The 21055-nt window shown below is 38.8% G+C and overlaps 1 protein-coding gene across 1 annotated transcript; it reads left to right on the top strand.

Moving 5' to 3' along the window:
- Positions 1–4260: 4260 nt before the first annotated feature.
- Positions 4261–9967, top strand: LOC116204319 (aspartic proteinase CDR1-like). Its single transcript, XM_031536407.1, has 3 exons — positions 4261–5569; positions 9609–9643; positions 9806–9967. The coding sequence occupies exons 1-3, from the start codon at positions 4261–4263 to the stop codon at positions 9965–9967; spliced, it is 1506 nt and encodes a 501-aa protein (XP_031392267.1).
- Positions 9968–21055: the final 11088 nt, after the last annotated feature.

Raw genomic sequence — 21055 nt, 5'->3', positions numbered from 1 at the left:
TACTGTGAATCTACTTGATTGATTAACTGTAAGTTCCTGCTAGTTGGGAGGGACACATTCAAGTGGGAATGAGCTACGTCGTTTTCAGTCCCAGCACCTTTAAATCAACATAAACGTGTCGCCGATTAGTTTTCGCGTTCGCCCTCGAGGATCGGATGGTTAGTTAAACCGAGTCAAGGTATCGAAGCTGTTTTAGTTTTGAGCAATGGTAAACGGTGGAAAGAAAATGAAAGACCATGCTGTCGACCAGCCGATTATGTAAGCTCCATACTATTAGTAATGACTAATATATAGCTTCTGTTTGGCAGTGTTTTGAGCATACGCTTTTTGACAAGCAACTTATCAAAAATACAGCTTACAAATTATGGGGATGCCGTGGTTAGTAATTTGTGTTGCTCATGTGCAATTGCAATACGAAAGTTCAAAATTCATTGAAAGCACTTCGTGATCAGAATGAATAGTTTTTTAACCAATTGATTGAATGAATAGCCGACGACTTTATCGAATGTTTTCATCCGTTGGATTGAGACAAATCACTTCTGCAGAGGAAGCTTCATTCTTTTGTAGGACTATATGCTCGCCAAGTCGTACAAGTTATGGACTCCAACAGTAATGTCACTTGGAGGTCATTTTCCCGTCATGATGGCGCATCCAATCGACAATCTACCATGCCCAAACTTCATCACCAGTTCGTACGATGGTGCAAAATTTTTCTGGTGTAAATAATTATTCTTCAGTTCATTCTTCTTCTCTTCTCTTCGACTCATACTCGATACTCGACACTCGACGGGACAAACACACACAGACAGACAAAGACCAAAAGACGGACAAGACACCACGGTGCCCATCCCACCCCAACACCGATGCTCGATGGTCATGCGCGCACAACCAAAACCCTAAAATCAATTAAGTGAATTTAACTTGAGTGTCTAAATCTTTGCAACTCTAAATCTTGTGCATTATGGCAAGTTCGTGCAGATTAATTATACGTATATACATATATATATGTATTCGCTTTAGCAAGAACATGAAGAAAAGCACACTGCAGCAAATATCATCCTACCACTTCTGTAAATGTCTCATTCATTCTTACCCTAAAACCCTCAAACTTCTTTATAACCGACGAATGGCTAGCCCATTTGGGCATTCGGTTCGTTAGCTGGTATTTGTTTAGTCATTCAAATAGTAGCTGGTGTTCTTTTCTTTTCCATAACGCCCATTCTGGGAAGAGTTGGAAATCCTAATTCTTAGAGCAGTTTCATAAGCAAAAAAATGCTCATGTATATTATATATATAGTCGACTATATTAATTATATTGACGAGCAAGAGCTATATGAATTTTTAATATTTACTTTGGTCAATTTTAGATAGCTATATCAAAACAGGAAACGAAAAAAAAAACTATTTCGCCTGTAATTAGACATATATGCTTGTAAATGGACATATGTGCGCTATAATTATTATTGTTGTTGTTGTTGTTATTATTATTATTATTATTACTATTTATTTGTCTCATGCGTTGCACGGATTCATTTTCATACATATATATATATCTCTTTATCAATTATTATTGTAATTATTTACATTTTGAAAAAAAAATCTCTTATTAAAAATAATAATTTTTTATTATTAATTTTAATTTTCAGATAATAACCTTCAATAGCTTTTTGTTATAAATTAGAGTAAGTTAATTATTATAATAATAAAAGTTTGAAAATAACTATTATTATTGATATGTGTCATATTTTAAATTAATTGTTAATATAGATCTATCGAATAAATTAAGTTTATAATTAGGATAAAAATTTGTTTTGTTCTTTTTAAAACATTATTTAGGATATCCATATTTTAAGTTTTATTTTTTATTTTATTTATGAGCTTAAGTTCATAATGCTTTGTCATCAATTTTTCTTTAGGATCATAATTTTTTCATAAATTCCATATATAATCAATTAATTTCTTGTAGTTTATATCATTTGCATTGTGTGTATATATATATATATATATATGTTCGTTTTAATATACGCACATATATATATATATCATAAAATTAGACTAATTTTGAAAGGTTCAATACTTATGTAACAGACTCAATTACTATGAATTGTGTATTTATTTAATCATCGTATATTACATGTTTATACACATTTGAATACTTTTTTTAAAATAAAAATTTATGACATCCTTATTATAAATATTTATTTTTTATTTTTATATTAAAATAAGCTCATATATTATCTATACTATTACGAAAGGGAGAAGTTAAGTCTCCATCTAACTTTTATTTTCAATAAATGTCCTTCTAGAAATTCTATCGAAAAATTATAGTGTTAGATTAAAGGGTGATATAATAAATTAACTATCCCATAACAATTAACTGTCTCACTTTTTTTTTTCTCATTTCTCTCTTCTCTGTCCCCTCTCTCTCTTTTATCTCCATGAGGGCAACCATTCCATTTCTGTTCCATAAAAAAAAGAAGAAGAAAATTCCAATTTATATATTCATTTCAGGGCACACCATGTTTTTGTTATAGTATATTGCATTATTCAATAAATTAGTATCTTATAAAAGACTATTTTTATAGCAAAGATTGTACAAAAACTGCGTGTAGAGCAAGCATCGATTTGGTAATAAAAATTGATATGAAATATATGAATTATTTTAAATCATCTCTATTAATCTTTTAAATAATTTACTTTAGTAATTTTATTTTATTAATGAGGAAGCATTTAATGATGTAAGAGTCAATTTTACTTATATATATGGATATGGATTATTGGCTAGGATATGCACTAATTAATTACTTGGCCATTTTCATATCACCATAAATGTATAATTTAATAAATCTATCCTGATTTCCTTCTATACTAACATTTTTGCCCTTGCGTTACACGAGAATTCTTCATATATATATATATATATATATATATATATATTTATTGAAATCTATTTTATTTGGGAAAAAGGCGCAAAAAGTCTACTTTTTATTATTAATAATATATTTTATAAGATATATACGTGTATCTCTTCTATAAATATACACTACAATTCTAGTGGTGAAAATTAACAGATGGTACCAATTGGCTAGCTACCTTCAACCTTTCAACATAATTAAAAGATGACTATACTTTGTTACCACTAAATATAAAACACAACTAATAGTTAAGCCGAGAAGGATAAAATAAAATATAAAACTATTCTAGCCCTTGTTTTTAGTACCTACCGTTTCTCTATTACTATAAGAACTAAAATCTAAAATTGAAAACAATGAGAATATTAAATGAACCATTTGTCGCAAAAATCATGTTGAATATATTGAAAGGAAAATACCTTATAAAACCTCAAAATTGTCACATACAAAGTATTTACCTTATAAAGCATATTGAAAATTTTTATTTATGGTGCATAAACTATTGTATGCTTCTGATTTTCTGTGATTCCCTTTGCATCTCTTTACCTAAAACAATGAGATTAGAAAAATTGAAAATTTCTAAAATTGGGGAAATATTACTATTCTAGTTTTTTTTATGATATCTCTCATATCTCTATTACTATAAAGACTACAATCTAAATTTGAGAATAAGATTCTAGCAATTTAGTTAATAACCAATTAGTAATTACATAGGGATCCGTTAGTCTTATATGCCCATTAATTTTCTTTCTTTTTTCATTAATTCCCATTTATTATATACATAAATTGGCTCTATTAATACCCAAATATGACCAAGGAATTTTCATTCCAAAGCTCTTAAATTTATGCTTTCGAGGAAGAGCTAGCGAAGCAGCAAACGAGTTGGTGAGACACTAACTGCGAGCAATACGAGATCATGGGTACTTTTTTTTTTTTGACAAGTAGATCATAGGTAATTCATGAATATTCATTCGTTTATGTTTTTAAAGTGTGTTGCTTTGCATATGATCTTGGTAATTAATCCCTTTGAAAATTCAGTAGATGAATTATAGGTTCTTAGATCAACTCAAATCTAAATCCAATTTTGATATTGATTTTTATTGTATTATATATATATATATATATAGAGAGAGAGAGAGAGAGAGAGAGAGCTCATTGATGATTTTATATTTTTCATGTGCATATTTGGTAACCAAACAAAAGCACTCCCTTTGACAATTCCCATATAAATGTATACATGTGTACATATATTCATATATAACCCTCTCTTTTGGGTAAACCATATATAACCCTCTCTTCATGTACATATGTTTGTATCAGCGCCCTCCTAATAGCAGCCATTGATTCTATGGCGCGCACCCTCTTCTGCCTGCTGAATATCGTTGCCAAGTTATGCTTCTTCATCCATCATGCAATTGCAAGGAATACGGGATTCACCATTGATCTAATCCGCCGAGACTCCCCTAATTCTCCGTTCTATGACCCGAAGAATACTCTGATTCCTGAGCGCTCAAGGCGGCACCCTCACCTAGGACCGAATGGAGATCACTTCATCATCAAGGCCCCGTCATTGAACGTAAAGATTCCTCAGTCTCATATATTTCCTAACAATGGACAGTACGTGATGAAGCTTGGCCTAGGTTCCCCTCCAGTCGATATATATGCCCTAGCGGACACGGGGAGTGACCTGTTCTGGACACAGTGCCTTCCCTGCGACAGTTGTTACCAGCAGAAGAATCCCAAATATGACCCTAGAGCATCCGCGACGTACAAAGACATCCAATGCCAGTCCCAACAATGCCATCTACTGGACACAGTCTTTTGCTCGGCCCGACCAGCCATTCCGAACTTGTGCAACTACACCTACGGTTATGCGAGCGCTTCCTTAACGCAGGGCTTTCTCGCTACAGAAAAGATCACCCTGACTTCTAACACAGGTCAGCCCGTTTCCATACCGAATATTGTGTTTGGATGCGGGCACAATAATACAGGAGGCTTCAACGAGAATGAGATGGGCTTAATCGGGCTTGGGAAGGGGCCCATCTCTTTCATCTCGCAGATGGGGTCCGCCTTCGGCGCCAGGAGGTTCTCCCAGTGTTTAGTCCCGTTCCACACTGACCCTAGCATCTCGAGCAAAATGAGCTTTGGGGTTGGGAGTGAGGTTAAGGGCCCCGGAGTGGTCTCAACTCCTATGGTACATTTGCAGGATCCGACCTACTACTTCGCGACATTATATGGCATCAGCGTCGGTGACAAGTACCTTCCGTTCAACTCTTCTGGGACAGTCTCCAAAGGGAACATGTTTTTGGACTCAGGGACGCCTCCTACGATTGTCCCCACTGATTTCTACAACCGATTGGAGTCGGAAGTGAGGAGCCAAGTAAAGTTGACCCCAATCGATGACCCGCAGCTCAGGCCACAGCTCTGCTATGGGAATGATATTCAAGCTCAAGGGCCTATTCTGACAGCACATTTCGACCAGAATGCAGACTTAAAATTGACACAAAAGAGCATATTCATCGAGGCAAAGCCCGGGATTTTTTGCTTCGCTATGGTGCCAACCAATAGCAGTGGCGGTATATACGGCAACTTTGTTCAGACGGATTACTTGATTGGGTTCGATATAGATAAGAGTGTGATCTCTTTCAAGCAGACTGATTGTACCAAGCAATAGAAATTTTCAGGGGATGTGGGACTGCTTTTTTTTTTTTTTTCCCGGTTGATTATTACGATGATCGATTTATATCATCATGCATAAGAACATTAATGAAAATAAACAAAAAATCAGATTCTCCACCTCCCCCCCTCTAACTTTTATGTTGCCTTAATTTATCCAACTAGTCTTTTTATCCCATGGGTCGTACGATTTCGTTTTCATAAATCTCTATATTATTTCTATTGTAATTATTTACATTTTGAAACACTAATTTTCTTATAAAAATAAAAAAAAAATTCAATTATTAATATTTATTTTAAAAATAACAATCTTCAATCATTTTTTTATGCATCTTATGTTTGAGTTAATTATTAATTAGATTTGTCACATATATTAAGTTCTGTAATTAGACAATAACTTTTATTTTTTTCCTTTTTCAATTAATATGCATCATATATGTATATATCATAAATTTTAAATATTTTCTTTTACTGGTTCATAATTTTTATAGTAAGTTCTTTATATGATCAGCTAAATTTTTTGTAGTTTATATCCTTCAAATTTTATATGTTCATTTTAGCATGTTTATATATCATTAACTTTTAGCACATATTTGTTTCTTAACCAATAAAATATTTTCATTGACTAATTTTAATTTTTATACAATATTAATTGATAAATTTAACTAAGGTTGAACGATTAATTAAATATTTTGCAATATGCATGCATTGTATATAGGGTTAGTTTTACCGTACAACACAATATTTTAAAATTTTTCACTACATAGCACATATCTTATTAATTTCACCAAATTGCACGATATTTTGAAATTTTTTCGTGGCATAACACTGCGTCAATTTTCTGTCACTTCCTAGCCGACGTTGTGGGCCCACTCTTAATACTATATGTGCTACATTGTCAAAAATTAAAGTTTCATGCCATATTGCGAAAAATATTAGCGTTCACAAAAAGTTCAGCTGTGTAAGGTGGGCCAAAAATGTTAGCCATGTTAGCTCTTCTTTAAGGAATTGACGAATAATTAATGTTGTGCTACGCCATGAAAAACATTCAAAATATCGTGCAATTTGGTGAAATTAATACGATATGTGCTATGTGATGAAAATTTTAAAATACCATGTTGTAGGGTGAAATTTACCCTTTTTTTATAAATACATTTTCTTAATATAAAGTTTTATTACATCCTTACTTCAAGTATTTAAATTTAAATTTTTATAAATAAATTCGTACATTATAATAAAAATCTTATAATAGAAAATAGATTAACATCTAAATAGATACTTATTGTTAGGGCACTTATTTGTCACTTATTTTTTAAATTGGCCTTTTTCTAATAAGTCGAGAGAATAAAACGGTTTTAACATGTTTAACTAAACTCTCTTGATCTTTTTTACTAAATTATATTAATAATCTTATAACATTGATGATCGGTCATTTATTATTGCAGGAGTCAATTAACTTATATACTAATTTATATTAATAATCTTATAACATTTTCCACTTTTCAGATCAGTCCCCAACTTCCAAATTCGTTTTAAAACAAGTCCTGGGTCATTTTAGCTTTTTCCGAGCAGTCCATGAATTTTTCGGAATTTTTCAATCACCCAAGGATCTTTTCAATCTGTTTCAGTTTAGTCCCCGGGATTTTTAGCCGAATTTCCAAATCAGTCCCTGTTCTTTTGAAATTATTCTAATTCGATCCTTGAGTAATTTATGAGATGTGTGCTATGATCGTGAGTGATATATGATCGTATACGACTGTACTTTATGTTTAGTTTTGATCGGATGATAAATCATAAGTTAAATGCGTTTGATTTAAACAAATCGTTTCGTAAACCCATAGAATCTAAGGCAAAGAATACATCAAAACGGTTTAATTAATCACTAGAACTTAAAACCGACGAGTTAATTTTATTGTGACCATTTTGCCTATATTTGTGTGCTTGGAATGTTTGAATGTGTCTTTGATTAAAACTTCACATGAATCGATTTAATCACGTAAAGTTGATTAAAAATTTGATTTAACCCCAAGATGGTCGAAAATTAGAGTTTATCGGGCGGTCCATCAATGGCCATTCCGATGGCTCGAAATTCGTAAACTAAAGCATTCGGCAAGTTTTAATTAACTTAAAATTCCACACACTCGGGAAAATCAGGACGTTAAACTTGGTTAAAATAAATAACTCGACTCTTTTAAATGAATTGCATGAACCGGTCAATAATTTATAATCGCGTCGACAACTCAAGAACTGTTGACCATGCCCTTTTAAAATTCACAATTTCAAAAAAACACCGAGATAAGCGTCACGCGTAGCATGGATATCTAGGGAGTACTCGTATATCTTGACTTAAGTCTAGGCCCAATTTGAGGCGGCTCAAGTTAGGATATACGAGTCCTCTTTGGACCACTTTCAGGCGGAGCGACCAGTTTCTCGGCTCTTTCGGGGTCTTCATAACCCCGATGAATCCAAGGGGTCGGTCAACACCGGCTATTGACTTTCGATAGTCCGTATCACGTGATCTTGATTTTTCACATACATACATATTTTTCGATTCGAGCGCATGACCACCGTTTCTTGACCTGCCGACACCCTAGTGGTGTTTCGTGCTCCCATTTCCCTAAGTTTGTGTTTAGAACGGGTTAAAATACGAAAAATAGATTAACATCAAACTCGGCTTAACCAAACATGGTCAAATAGTCAAGCAAAGAGCTAGGTTTCGGATTTCAGGTCAACACACGCTTAATCTGTAAAAGCCACATTGTCACGATATAGAACAATTTAAAAACAACCCATGCATTTTAGACTCGATTACAGACAATGTGTTTGTCGGGTCCACAAAAATAAAGCCGAATGCTACATGTCATCTCCATCACCGCTTTTGTTTGCTTTAGGGTAGGATTTGCAAGCCAAGATACCCCGGTTAATCGGTTAACTCACGTAAATTCGGCAATAACGAAACCTCATTACTTGTTTATTTGTGCTTACTCGTTACATTTGTACATTTGTTTGTTATGCGGGTCGAGCTTGATCCTTTAGGACACGATTCACACGGGGTCTAACGCCCCTAACCGTTGATCACGAGGTCTAATGCCCATATACACCGAGTGTGCATTTTAATTTAATTTTCAGTTTTTTTCCAAAACCACACGGTGAGCACGAGTGGAATAATGACCGAACGCAAACCGACCAAGATTCAGTCGTTGTAATTTGTATTTTTATTTATTTGAGAGAACAATGTAAGGGTTTATGTTGTACATTTATTCATGTAAGAATCTCGATCGGAGAGTGGACAGTCGGAGTGTTTCTTTGAATTTACGGTGTCGAAATAGGCGAGTCAAATGTAACCCTAAATCATGCGGTAAATGAATAAAATGGCAAGCCTAGCAAGCTAGAGTACCGAAAAGGCGTGTGGGATATATGCCCACACGTAATAGAATCATCGAATTCGGAATTTTTGAATCCGTACAAACCATTGCCTTAGCATACTAGGTGTATCACATACCCCTAGACCCGGTAACTCACCGACTCTCGATTTTCTGATCGTAAATAGGTAGTGGCGACTCCTTCTCACGTCCCTGGGAAGGTGGCACTCCCAAGCAGCGTTGCATAGGCGCGCGCATGCATGCCCCGACGAGATTAAAATTCGGGTATGCACAGTTTGGCGACTCTCCTGAGGACATTTAGAGGGTTCAGACTCATTCCCGTTTGCTTTGATTGCTTGTTTATTTACCGCTTTCTACAATTTCCCGCATATCTACCTTACGCACATTTATTTAAGCACTCGCATTGCATATTACGATAGCTCTAAATACCTATGGGTCGCGTCCCACGACCGATGATAGGAGCATATGTTAGATAGGGGTTCCGAGTAAAGGTACGTTGCACGGTTGGACCGTCGATTAGGCTCCCAAAGAGCTTTGCTCGATTTCGAGGAATTCATGCCCATGAGTCGGGAGCCCCCATTCCTAGATAGCACGGTCCATGTAGTACCGAAAACATGCATCGTGCTGAGCCTCCAACTCAGCTTCGACGAACAGTCCATCGAGTCGACCTGCGTACCACTTGAGTATTTTATGTTTCAAGAGTCATGTACCTTGTAATTTATACAAATCTGTGAGCATTTACTTTATTCGCACACATACATCATATGTTTTACAAAATTAGGGTGTCATTCATATTGATGAGTCATAAGTCGGTCTTTCTTTCATCTTGGTAAGGGATGCTATGCTCGGCCTCTTCGACAAAGTCCGTCAGCACACGAGGATCCCACCGAGTCTTCGCAAACCAAGACCAGCACACCTGCTAGGACATTCCCCACTTCAGGCACAGCCACCATGGTCGACCTCACCAACAACATGATTGATCACCTTCGCCGGTAAGCCGTTGAGAAAGATAAGGAACTCACCGACTAGCCGCGACCTCAGAAGGAGCTCCCTCAAACCCACACCAAGCTTTAGAGACGCGACCAAGAGTTGGCTCGAAAGAGCGTCGCCTTGGAGAGGTCTAGGAATAGAACTTGCGGAGGTCCGCATACTGTTAGGAATTGGTGTATGCCCTAGAGGCAATCTATAATCAGTTCTGTAATATGATATCTATTTCATTATAAAACGAGGCATTTCTGTTATTGTGTAGATTGCGCTAAATATGATTTTACACAATAATGTCCTTGGAATAGTATGTTCAATAGGCATCAAGTGTGACTTGATTGTGAGATCCTATAATTACCGAACATTATTCCTAAATGTCCATAGTCAAAGTATTATCGTTAATTAGGATAACGATAATACGGTTAGACTAGTGTGGGTGTTAATTGATGACCAAGTCTCACAGGTCATGGATATGGAGATATCAAATCACACCACATGTATACATTAAGAGTAATGTGTATTGGACTGATCCGCCATGAGATTGCTACATGGATTGTTACGTGACTGTCATTAGCATATCTCAAAGTGACTATAGTATAATGGTCCTTTGACTTGAGGTCACCATGGATTCCTACATGTAATGTCGTATATTTTGATACTGTCAAACGCCACCGTAACAGGCTGGTTATAAAGATAGTTATTGGGTATGCCACAAAGCATGGAAAAGAATGTGAGTGACCAAGATAGGATTTGTCCCTCCTACGAAACGGGAGCGATATCTCACGGCCACTTGGTGGTTAAGTCTAAAAGTATATGCATACCCAAATGAGTCGATATAACGATATCGAGCTCATTTGTTCTGATAGACTTACCCGGTAAACCAAGAAAGAGAGATATTGAGCCATACAAGGATGTCATCGACCATGCCTTGGGCTCAATAGAGATATAGAGGACAATGGATTATATTACACGGTAATATAGGTCACGAGGTTCGTCGAGAAATTGACTTTTCGATTACTTGAGTAACAGTGATGCATTGCTAGATGCCGCTCACTGTTTGTAATATTGAAATAGAGATTTCGATATTACTATCAACGTAATTGGGAACCTACAGGGTCACACACGACGACTAAATCGACGAGATATTTTGAAACAATAAAATCGTCTAATAGAGATTAGATGATTTATGGTGCGATTGATTAATCGGATATTTAATGAGATTAAATTTGTCGATTAATTAGACTCGATTTATTAGATTAAATGGACCCAATTGATGCACGATCCATGTGAGGACACATGGCAATTTGGAATTCTTAATTTCCCTTATCCCACACCGGTCAGGGGACTTGAAAAGCTCCCCCCAAGCTCTATATATATAGATATATATAGCTCAAAGGATTGATATATATATGTGACAGTGTGTGGATATATATATGTGATATATATATGCATGCATAAGCATATACGTATATACATGTGTGTATGCTTTATATATGTGAACATATATATATATATATATATAAATAATTTGAATTGAATTGTTCAATTCAAATTAGGTCCATTAGTCTGAAAATTTCGGGTGTCGCATCGGTATTTCTTTCGAGTGTTGGCCGCTAGCATCGCCGATCTCGAAGACTCGTCGACAAAGTCGGTGTGGATTCCAGTAGAGGCGTCACGCGTGGGACGCTCGGTCGACAATTTTAAATATTTCAGATACGCTTTTATTTACTCTTATTCTTCTAGTAGGTCTTGGAATTAGTTTCACGGGTAGGAAATTTTGAATTTCTGTTTCTTTTTCCGCTTCCGTTAGCCCCGTGGAACTAGCAATTGGTATCAGAGCCTAGCTAGTTAGAATTTGAGTAGATAATAGCATAAAATATGATTTTATGCTTGGTACTGGTATGATTATGTTTGATATTTGCGGTGCATGACTGTTAGACATGGACTAGGTCCTAGTTGTGTTAGTATAATAGTTATACGTGTGGACTATTATGTAATTGTTACATAATAGTGTATGGTGAGATCGATTAAATGTTAATAAAATCCCTCAAAATATTAAGTCCATATCCTTCCACCGTGTAACGCTCGTCAAGACCAAGATCGATGAGTGTGTAGACCTTGCTTTCGCAGGATGCCCTCATCTATCCTAGTAAGATGTGGTGTTTACCAGTGGGTCGGACTTAACTGAACAAGCCTAATAGGATTAGGAGTTCAGAGGCATGTAGTTGGGCATCGATCTATAAGATAGATTTGAATAAGGAGTTATTCACCCAACTAATCAAGAGTTGCATGTGATGCAATTGGGAAAGTGAGTTCCCTACCTAAATAGCCAGTTCTAGGTGAATCAGCCATCGCTGACTCAGAGCTTGGTGAGATATGGATCTTGAGCTACTATGAGAATGATATTCTCTGAATCAATGGTGAGGGTCATTGATTTGATATAAATAGTGGGAGCAATATTTAATAAAGTCCTCATTAAATATTGTTGTGTCGTAATACTTATTTTGCATATTTCTGTGGTAGTTACCATGGCAGGGAGCACTTCTAGTATTTTCTGTTTGCGATCTGTCCTTGATAAGGACAAACTGTCAGGGAATAATTTCCTTGGTTGGTATCGAAACTTGAGAATTGTTCTCACCCAAGAAAAGAAACTATATGTCTTAGAGCAATCTCTTCTTGCGCCACCACCTGACGATGCCCCCCAAGCTGAGAAAGATGCTTATAGTAAGCATCATGATGATGCCGTAAACGTCGGATGTCTCATGTTAGTCACCATGGACTCGGAGCTTCAGAAGCAACACGAGAACATGAAGGCGTACGATATGATCGTGCATCTCAGGCAGCTCTATCAAGAGCAGGCCCGACATGAGAGATTCGAGATCTCTAAAGCACTTTTTCAGGCAAGGTTGACTGAGGGTAGCCCAGTGGGTCTTCATGTACTCAAGATGATTGGGTACGTCGAGACTCTGGGAAGACTGGGATTTCCTCTAGGTCAAGAGTTGGCCACAGATTTAGTCCTACAGTCGCTGCCCAGCAGTTATAGTCAGTTCATTATGAGCTATAATATGAATGACTACAATAAACCATTGCCTGAACTGCTTAACATGTTGAGAACAGCTGAGCATGATATCAGCAAGGGGATGTCCGTTCTAATGGTCCAAGGGACCAAAAGAAAGGGCAAGGACAAGAGTAAAGGCAAGAAGGCTAAAGGTGCATCCAAGTTTGACTTGGGTGCGTTGAAGCCTAAAGCCAAGGTGGCGAAGGATGATTATTGCTTCCATTGTGGCAACACTGGACATTGGAAGCGGAATTGTAAGGTATACTTAGAAGAGTTGAAGAAGAAGAAGGGAAGTGAGACTTCCACTTCAGGTATCCATGTTATAGAGATTAATGTATCTACTACTTCTACATCTTGGGTATTAGATACCGGGTGTGGTGCTCATATTTGTGGAAATATGCAGGACCTAAGGGACAGTAGATTGTTAGCAAAGGGCGAGGTGGACCTACGAGTTAGAAATGGAGCAAGAGTTGCTGCATTAACTGTAGGGACTTATCACCTGTCTTTGCCTACTGGGCTAGTATTAGATCTTAACGACTGTTATTATGTACCTGCTATTAGTAGAAACATAATATCTGTTTCTTATTTGGACAAGAAGGGATTTTGTTTCACTATCAAGAACAAGTGTTGTTCTATGTACATGAATGATGTATATTATGGCAGTGCACATTTTAGTAATGGTCTGTATGTTCTTGATCTAGATACGCCTATTTATAATGTGGAAACCAAACGGCTCAAATCTAATGATTCGAACCCGACTTTCCTCTAGCATTGTCGTTTAGGCCATATTAGCGAGAATCGCATCTCTAGACTCCATAAGGATGGATTACTGGACTCGTTTGATTTAGAATCGATCGAGACATGCGAACCTTGCTTAATGGGGAAAATGACTAAGGCTCCTTTTACCGGAAAAGGTGAGCGAGCTACTGATCATCTGGCTCTCATACATACCGATGTATGTGGACCAGTGAACAAGCTTGTTAGAGGTGGGTATCTCTACTTCATTACATTTACTGATGATTTCAGTAGATTTGGATATGTGTATTTGATGAAACACAAATCTGAATCCTTTGAAAAGTTCAAAGAATTTAAGAATGAAGTGGAGAATCAGTTGGGTAAGAGCATTAAAGTTCTTCGATCAGATCGAGGAGGTGAATATTTGAGCTATGAGTTCGCTGACTATCTTAAACAGTGTGGGATTTTATCTCAACTGACTCCACCTGGAACACCATAGTGGAATGGTGTAGCTGAAAGGAAGAATCGAACTTTATTAGATATGGTTCGATCTTTGATGAGTCATGCAAACTTACCTGACTCCTTCTGGGGATATGCTCTACAGACAGCTACTCTCATATTAAAAAATGCTCCGTCGAAATCAGTTGAAAGGACACCATATGAGATGGGGTATGGGAAGCGTTCCAAGATATCTTTTCTAAAGATATGGGGTTGCGAAGCTTATGTGAAGAGATTATCTTCGGATAAGCTTGGCCCTAAATCGGACAAATGTTACTTTGTGGGGCATCCTAAGGAAACTCGAGGATACTATTTCTATAATCCCATCGAGGGCAAAGTGTTTGTTGCTCGAACTGCGGTATTCCTTGAGAAAGACTTTCTCTCCAAAGGAACTAGTGGGAGAAAATTAGAACTTGGGGAAGTTCTACCACAAAATGACATTGACCAATCGACGGGTGAGGTTGCAGAGCAAGTACCACAAGATGTTGTGGCACAATCTTCTGCACATGTGACACAGGAGTCTCGCAGGTCTAGTAGGATACGTCATGAGCCCGAGAGATATGGATTTCTCGTGACTCAAAACAATGACGTATTGCTCATAGATGATGATGAGCCTACAACCTATGCGGAAGCCGTAATAGGCCCTAACTCTGAGAAATGGCTGGTGGCCATGAGATCTGAGATGGAGTCCATGTACACTAACCAAGTATGGACTTTGGTTGATCCACCTGAAGGGGCAAAACCCATTGGGTGTAAGTGGGTCTTCAAGAAGAAGACTGACATGGACGGTAATGTGATTACCTTTAAGGGCCGACTTGTGGCAAAAGGTTTCAGACAAGTTCATGGTGTTGACTATGACGAAACTTTTTCCCCGGTGGCTATGCTTAAATCCATAAGGATCTTGCTTGCAATTGCAGCTTATTATGATTATGAGATCTGGCAAATGGATGTCAAAACTGCTTTCCTGAACGGGAATCTCCTCGAGGATGTGTATATGACGCAACCTGAGGGTTTTGTCGATCCACATAGTGCCGAAAATGTTTGTAAGCTACAATGGTCTATTTATGGGCTGAAGCAAGCTTCTAGGAACTGGAATCTTCGTTTTGATGATGCAATCAAAGAGTTTGGTTTCATCAAGAATGAAGATGAACCTTGTGTTTACAAGAAGGTTAGTGGGAGCATAGTAATCTTCCTGGTGTTATATGTAGATGACATACTTCTGATAGGGAATGACATTCCTTCCCTACAGTCTGTAAAAACTTGGTTGGGAAGGTGTTTCTCTATGAAGGACTTAGGCGAAGCTACCTACGTGCTAGGTATTAGGATCTATAGAGATAGATCCAGGAGACTGCTTGGCCTAAGTCAGAGTGCATACATAGATAAAGTGCTTCGGCGTTTTAGCATGCATGATTCTAAGAAAGGGTCGCTGCCTATGTTACATGGCATAAGCCTTTCGAAGGCTCAGAGTCCTTCTACTCGAGAGGAGAGGGACCGCATGAATAGGATTCTATATGCGTCAGCTATTGGATCCATCATGTATGCTATGTTATGCACTCGATCAGATGTCTCGTATGCTTTGAGTATGACGAGTCGATACCAATCAGATCCAGGTGAAAGACACTGGATTGCAGTAAAGAACATCCTTAAGTACTTACGAAGGACTAAGGAGATGTTTTTGGTATATGGAGGAGAAGAAGAGCTCGTTGTAAGAGGTTACACCGATGCTAGCTTCCAGACCGATAAGGACGACAGTAGATCGCAGTCAGGGTATGTGTTCTGCCTGAATGGAGGTGCTGTGAGTTGGAAGAGTTCCAAACAGGAGACAGTAGCCGATTCTACCACAGAGGCCGAGTATATTGCTGCCTCTAACGCTGCAAAAGAGGCCGTTTGGATCAAGAAGTTCGTGACAGAACTTGTTGTGTTTCCCAGCATCGCAGATCCAGTGGATCTCTATTGTGACAACAATGGAGCCATTGCGCAAGCTAAGGAACCCAGGTCTCACCAGCGATCCAAACATATACTCGGGCGCTTCCATCTCATTCGCGAGATCATCGACAGATGAGATGTGAAGATATGCAGAATACCAACAGATGAGAATCTCGCAGATCCACTTACGAAGCCTCTTGTGCAGCGCAAGCACGAGGCTCACACTAGATCTATTGGCATAAGACATATGCCAGATTGGCTCTAGTGCAAGTGGGAGATTGTTGGGAATTGGTGTATGCCCTAGAGGCAATCTATAATCAGTTCTGTAATATGATATCTATTTCATTATAAAACGAGGCATTTCTGTTATTGTGTAGATTGCGCTAAATATGATTTTACACAATAATGTCCTTGGAATAGTATGTTCAATAGGCATCAAGTGTGACTTGATTGTGAGATCCTATAATTACCGAACATTATTCCTAAATGTCCATAGTCAAAGTATTATCGTTAATTAGGACAACGATAATACGGTTAGACTAGTGTGGGTGTTAATTGATGACCAAGTCTCACAGGTCATGGATATGGAGATATCAAATCACACCACATGTATACATTAAGAGTAATGTGTATTGGACTGATCCGCCATGAGATTGTTACATGGGTTGTTACGTGACTGTCATTAGCATATCTCAAAGTGACTATAGTGTAATGGTCCTTTGACTTGAGGTCACCATGGATTCCTACATGTAATGTCGTATATTTTGATACTGTCAAACGCCACCGTAACAGGCTGGTTATAAAGATAGTTATTGGGTATGCCACAAAGCATGGAAAAGAATGTGAGTGACCAAGATAGGATTTGTCCCTCCTACGAAACGGGAGCGATATCTCACGGCCACTTGGTGGTTAAGTCTAAAAGTATATGCATACCCAAATGAGTCGATATAACGATATCGAGCTCATTTGTTCTGATAGACTTACCCGGTAAACCAAGAAAGAGAGATATTGAGCCATACAAGGATGTCATCGACCATGCCTTGGGCTCAATAGAGATATAGAGGACAATGGATTATATTACACGGTAATATAGGTCACGAGGTTCGTCGAGAAATTGACTTTTCGATTACTTGAGTAACAGTGATGCATTGCTAGATGCCGCTCACTGTTTGTAATATTGAAATAGAGATTTCGATATTACTATCAACGTAATTGGGAACCTACAGGGTCACACACGACGACTAAATCGACGAGATATTTTGAAACAATAAAATCGTCTAATAGAGATTAGATGATTTATGGTGCGATTGATTAATCGGATATTTAATGAGATTAAATTTGTCGATTAATTAGACTCGATTTATTAGATTAAATGGACCCAATTGATGCACGATCCATGTGAGGACACATGGCAATTTGGAATTCTTAATTTCCCTTATCCCACACCGGTCAGGGGACTTGAAAAGCTCCCCCCAAGCTCTATATATATAGATATATATAGCTCAAAGGATTGATATATATATGTGACAGTGTGTGGATATATATGTGTGATATATATATGCATGCATAAGCATATACGTATATACATGTGTGTATGCTTTATATATGTGAACATATATATATATATATATATATAATAATTTGAATTGAATTGTTCAATTCAAATTAGGTCCATTAGTCTGAAAATTTCGGGTGTCGCATCGGTATTTCTTTCGAGTGTTGGCCGCTAGCACCGCCGATCTCGAAGACTCGTCGACAAAGTCGGTGTGGATTCCAGTAGAGGCGTCACGCGTGGGACGCTCGGTCGACAATTTTAAATATTCCAGGTACGCTTTTATTTACTCTTATTCTTCTAGTAGGTCTTGGAATTAGTTTCACGGGTAGGAAATTTTGAATTTCTGTTTCTTTTTCCGCTTCCGTTAGCCCCGTGGAACTAGCACATACATCCTAGGATAGATACCTCTATGAGGCCTTGGCCTAGAATCGATGCTTTCCAAAGCAACGCTCGCTCGCGTCCCGAGCGTGGTCGAAGATCAATTTAGGATTTGATTTTACAAAATTTACATTGTATTTCGAACCTCCTAAGTCAATGTGAACGACAACATTAGCTTTTCAAAATTCACTCATCGTGTGCATTTCATTTATTTATTATTTCTCACAACTACCCCACATTCCAGTACTACATGCTAGTCGTGCCCATCGTTGAAGGTAAACTACCAACGGTCTTCACCCGTTCCCTACAGCAAGACGAGTTGTGGCTTGAGGCAGCCCCACCTTCTCAGGTGAAGCTTACTCCACACTCACCCCGCACAACCGAATGTGACTGAGCACACGTCTCTTCGCGCAACCAAGCGCGTCCACCAGCAACACTGACCGCTCCCTTTCGCATCGTGCGAGCACGCCTCCATCTTACCCATATATACACCAACGACGCATTTTGTGCATGTTCCTCGGTGTGCTCGCACGACACCTATCATGCAAGTCTGCTCCCCTACGCAATAACCTTCAAATTACGAACAGTCATTATTTCTTCATTGCTTTTCCTCTTCCCATTGCAGGAAATAACCGACAAGAAGGCAATTTGAACCTTGAATGACCACAATCAGGACAATGAACACTCCCCGTCTAGCTCCTAAGAATTTCGACATCGAGTCCCAACCCTCCATCTAGAAAGATCGCAACTAACCACCCCAACAGACAAAGCATGGCCTAGCCTACCCGCCGCGAAAGTCATTTGCATGGTCGCACCTCCTACCGAATGATGGTCCCAGCCCGCCCTCCGCTGTGTCCACCAACCAGCCACTAGTACAACGCGCACAATCTTCCTTAAACCCATTTTTACTTTCATTTAAATGCAATTCTCAAACGGGCTCCTGACTATAACAAACATTCAAAGGGCACTAGGACAGTCCCGAAGATGCCATATCGGTTCCGTCGAACCTGTTCGATCTGCCTGTCCTCATGGGACCCGGCCCCTCGAGCCTTCCCTAAGACGGCTGCGCATGCTTACCCGCGCCCGGGGAAAGTATATACTTATGCGGCCCCAGCCATGGTCTAGCCACTCCGGTGTGGTGATGACTATACTTTCGAAAACAGGTGTCCCCCACACGTGGCACCCCATGGGCCACGTGACGGATGAAGGGATCTCTCATGGGTCCACTCTACATTTCTTATCGCATATTTCACCACAAAATCGTCTAATACATCATCTTCTCTGTAGGCTTTCATAGGGACACACCGGTCATAAGCGAAGAACGATGCACAAGTTCACATCTCTCTGAGAACTCTATCGGACCCTTCACCTTTTACTTCGATAGAGAAAGGGTCCGACCAAGAGGTACCCCCCTCCGAAGCCGAAGATGGAGACGATCGAGCAAACCATTCAACATCGGCGCGAGCATTTCCATCAAGATCAAGCAACATCTCAGGGCAAATCGGGCCTTCACCACTGCAAAAACCCACAACCGACAACATGCGACGACAAGCCCTGAGGTAGGACACATTCGGCTTCAAGAGCTCCTATCCTCCAAAGGGCACAATCCACGGGAGCGACAAGACACGGTCGAGAACGGCGATCTCACAAGGCACCTGCCACAAGCCACTTCAACAAATGAAGACCGGGGCATCCCCGTTCAACATTCATTCTAGGGCCACCTCGGTCACCCCTTCCCTGGAACATAACTTTGTACTTTTCTTTTGCTTAGACAATAGGGAAAAACATATGTAAAGTTTGCAAAGGAGAAGAGACGCTCGATTCGACTTCCGAATGCACAAGACATGTTCCAAGACCCGGACCCCACTGACGAGACCAGAGCAAGGACACATTAAGTCTCCACGAGGCAACGCGAATCAAAGCACCCGCAGCAACGTAAAAGTCTGGAAAAGCAAATCCAAGGGGCATAAACAGACCCTAATTTCAAAAAAAAAAATACAGGCGACGCCAAGGTTCATCAAACATACGGTGGCGCACGCAAAAAAAGAAAGCCACAAAAATCAAGGAACCCAACACAAAGAGGCAATAATCGCGACTCATCGATGGAGACACAATGCAAAATAGCGCAAACTCGGGAGTCAAATTCTCCGAACTTTTCTCCCCTGCAAACCTGAGAGACAAAAGAATTGAGCCCTCTAAGTTGAAAACCCCTTTGGGGGGTTGTGGCAAAAGAAGAACTCATCCCCTATAGGTTTAGAGGTGCAGCCGAATCCCGAGACAGGAGACCGTAGCAAAAGGAGAGCAAAATGAAAGAGAAATAAACCGAATTGTCACCCTAAGCCCTCGCACACCGCGTGGACTAGGGACCTCCAGGGAAAAGGGCTAGGTTGTCTACTCTAATAGATCCCCGATCGGCTCTCCAATACAACTTAACCGTCCAAGGCGGATTCTTCCTCAAGTGACAACCGAGCAAGCCGTCGGAGCAGTTTGGCGTAACCCGCAAAACAGAATGACGAAAAAGGGGTACGTCTCACTGCAGGCGTAAACTCGTGTATCTTTTTAGCCTGGGGCAACGTGCTCCCCATGCTTTCCCTTTTCTCTGGGTCTATTCATAACTCCAAAAGTTTCATCACGAGCAAGTAAATACCAGTACAAACCGCACAAAAGTTGATAATATAATTTCAGTATAGGTGCGAATTATTATATTCTTATTGTTAAAGTTGTTTTTCTAGTGCAATTGTAGTTAAATTTATTACATTTTGACAGATGAGAGGTCAGTGAATGAGGAGCTGCGAGGGTAAATGGCAGAATCTTGTTAGAAGTTTCGACAGTCGTATATTATTGGACTATGAAATATGAATAATCTGTCGACTTTGAAAGGTTATCACTGTAAGAATACAATATATTCTGATATTATTACTTAATAACTGCAAGTACGCCAAGACATTGA

The sequence above is a fragment of the Punica granatum genome, chromosome 4, assembly GCF_007655135.1.
Source record: "Punica granatum isolate Tunisia-2019 chromosome 4, ASM765513v2, whole genome shotgun sequence".
Lineage (NCBI taxonomy): Eukaryota > Viridiplantae > Streptophyta > Magnoliopsida > Myrtales > Lythraceae > Punica > Punica granatum.
The sequence above is the reverse complement of the archived record's forward strand: the minus strand, read 5'-3'. Positions and strand labels throughout refer to the sequence as shown.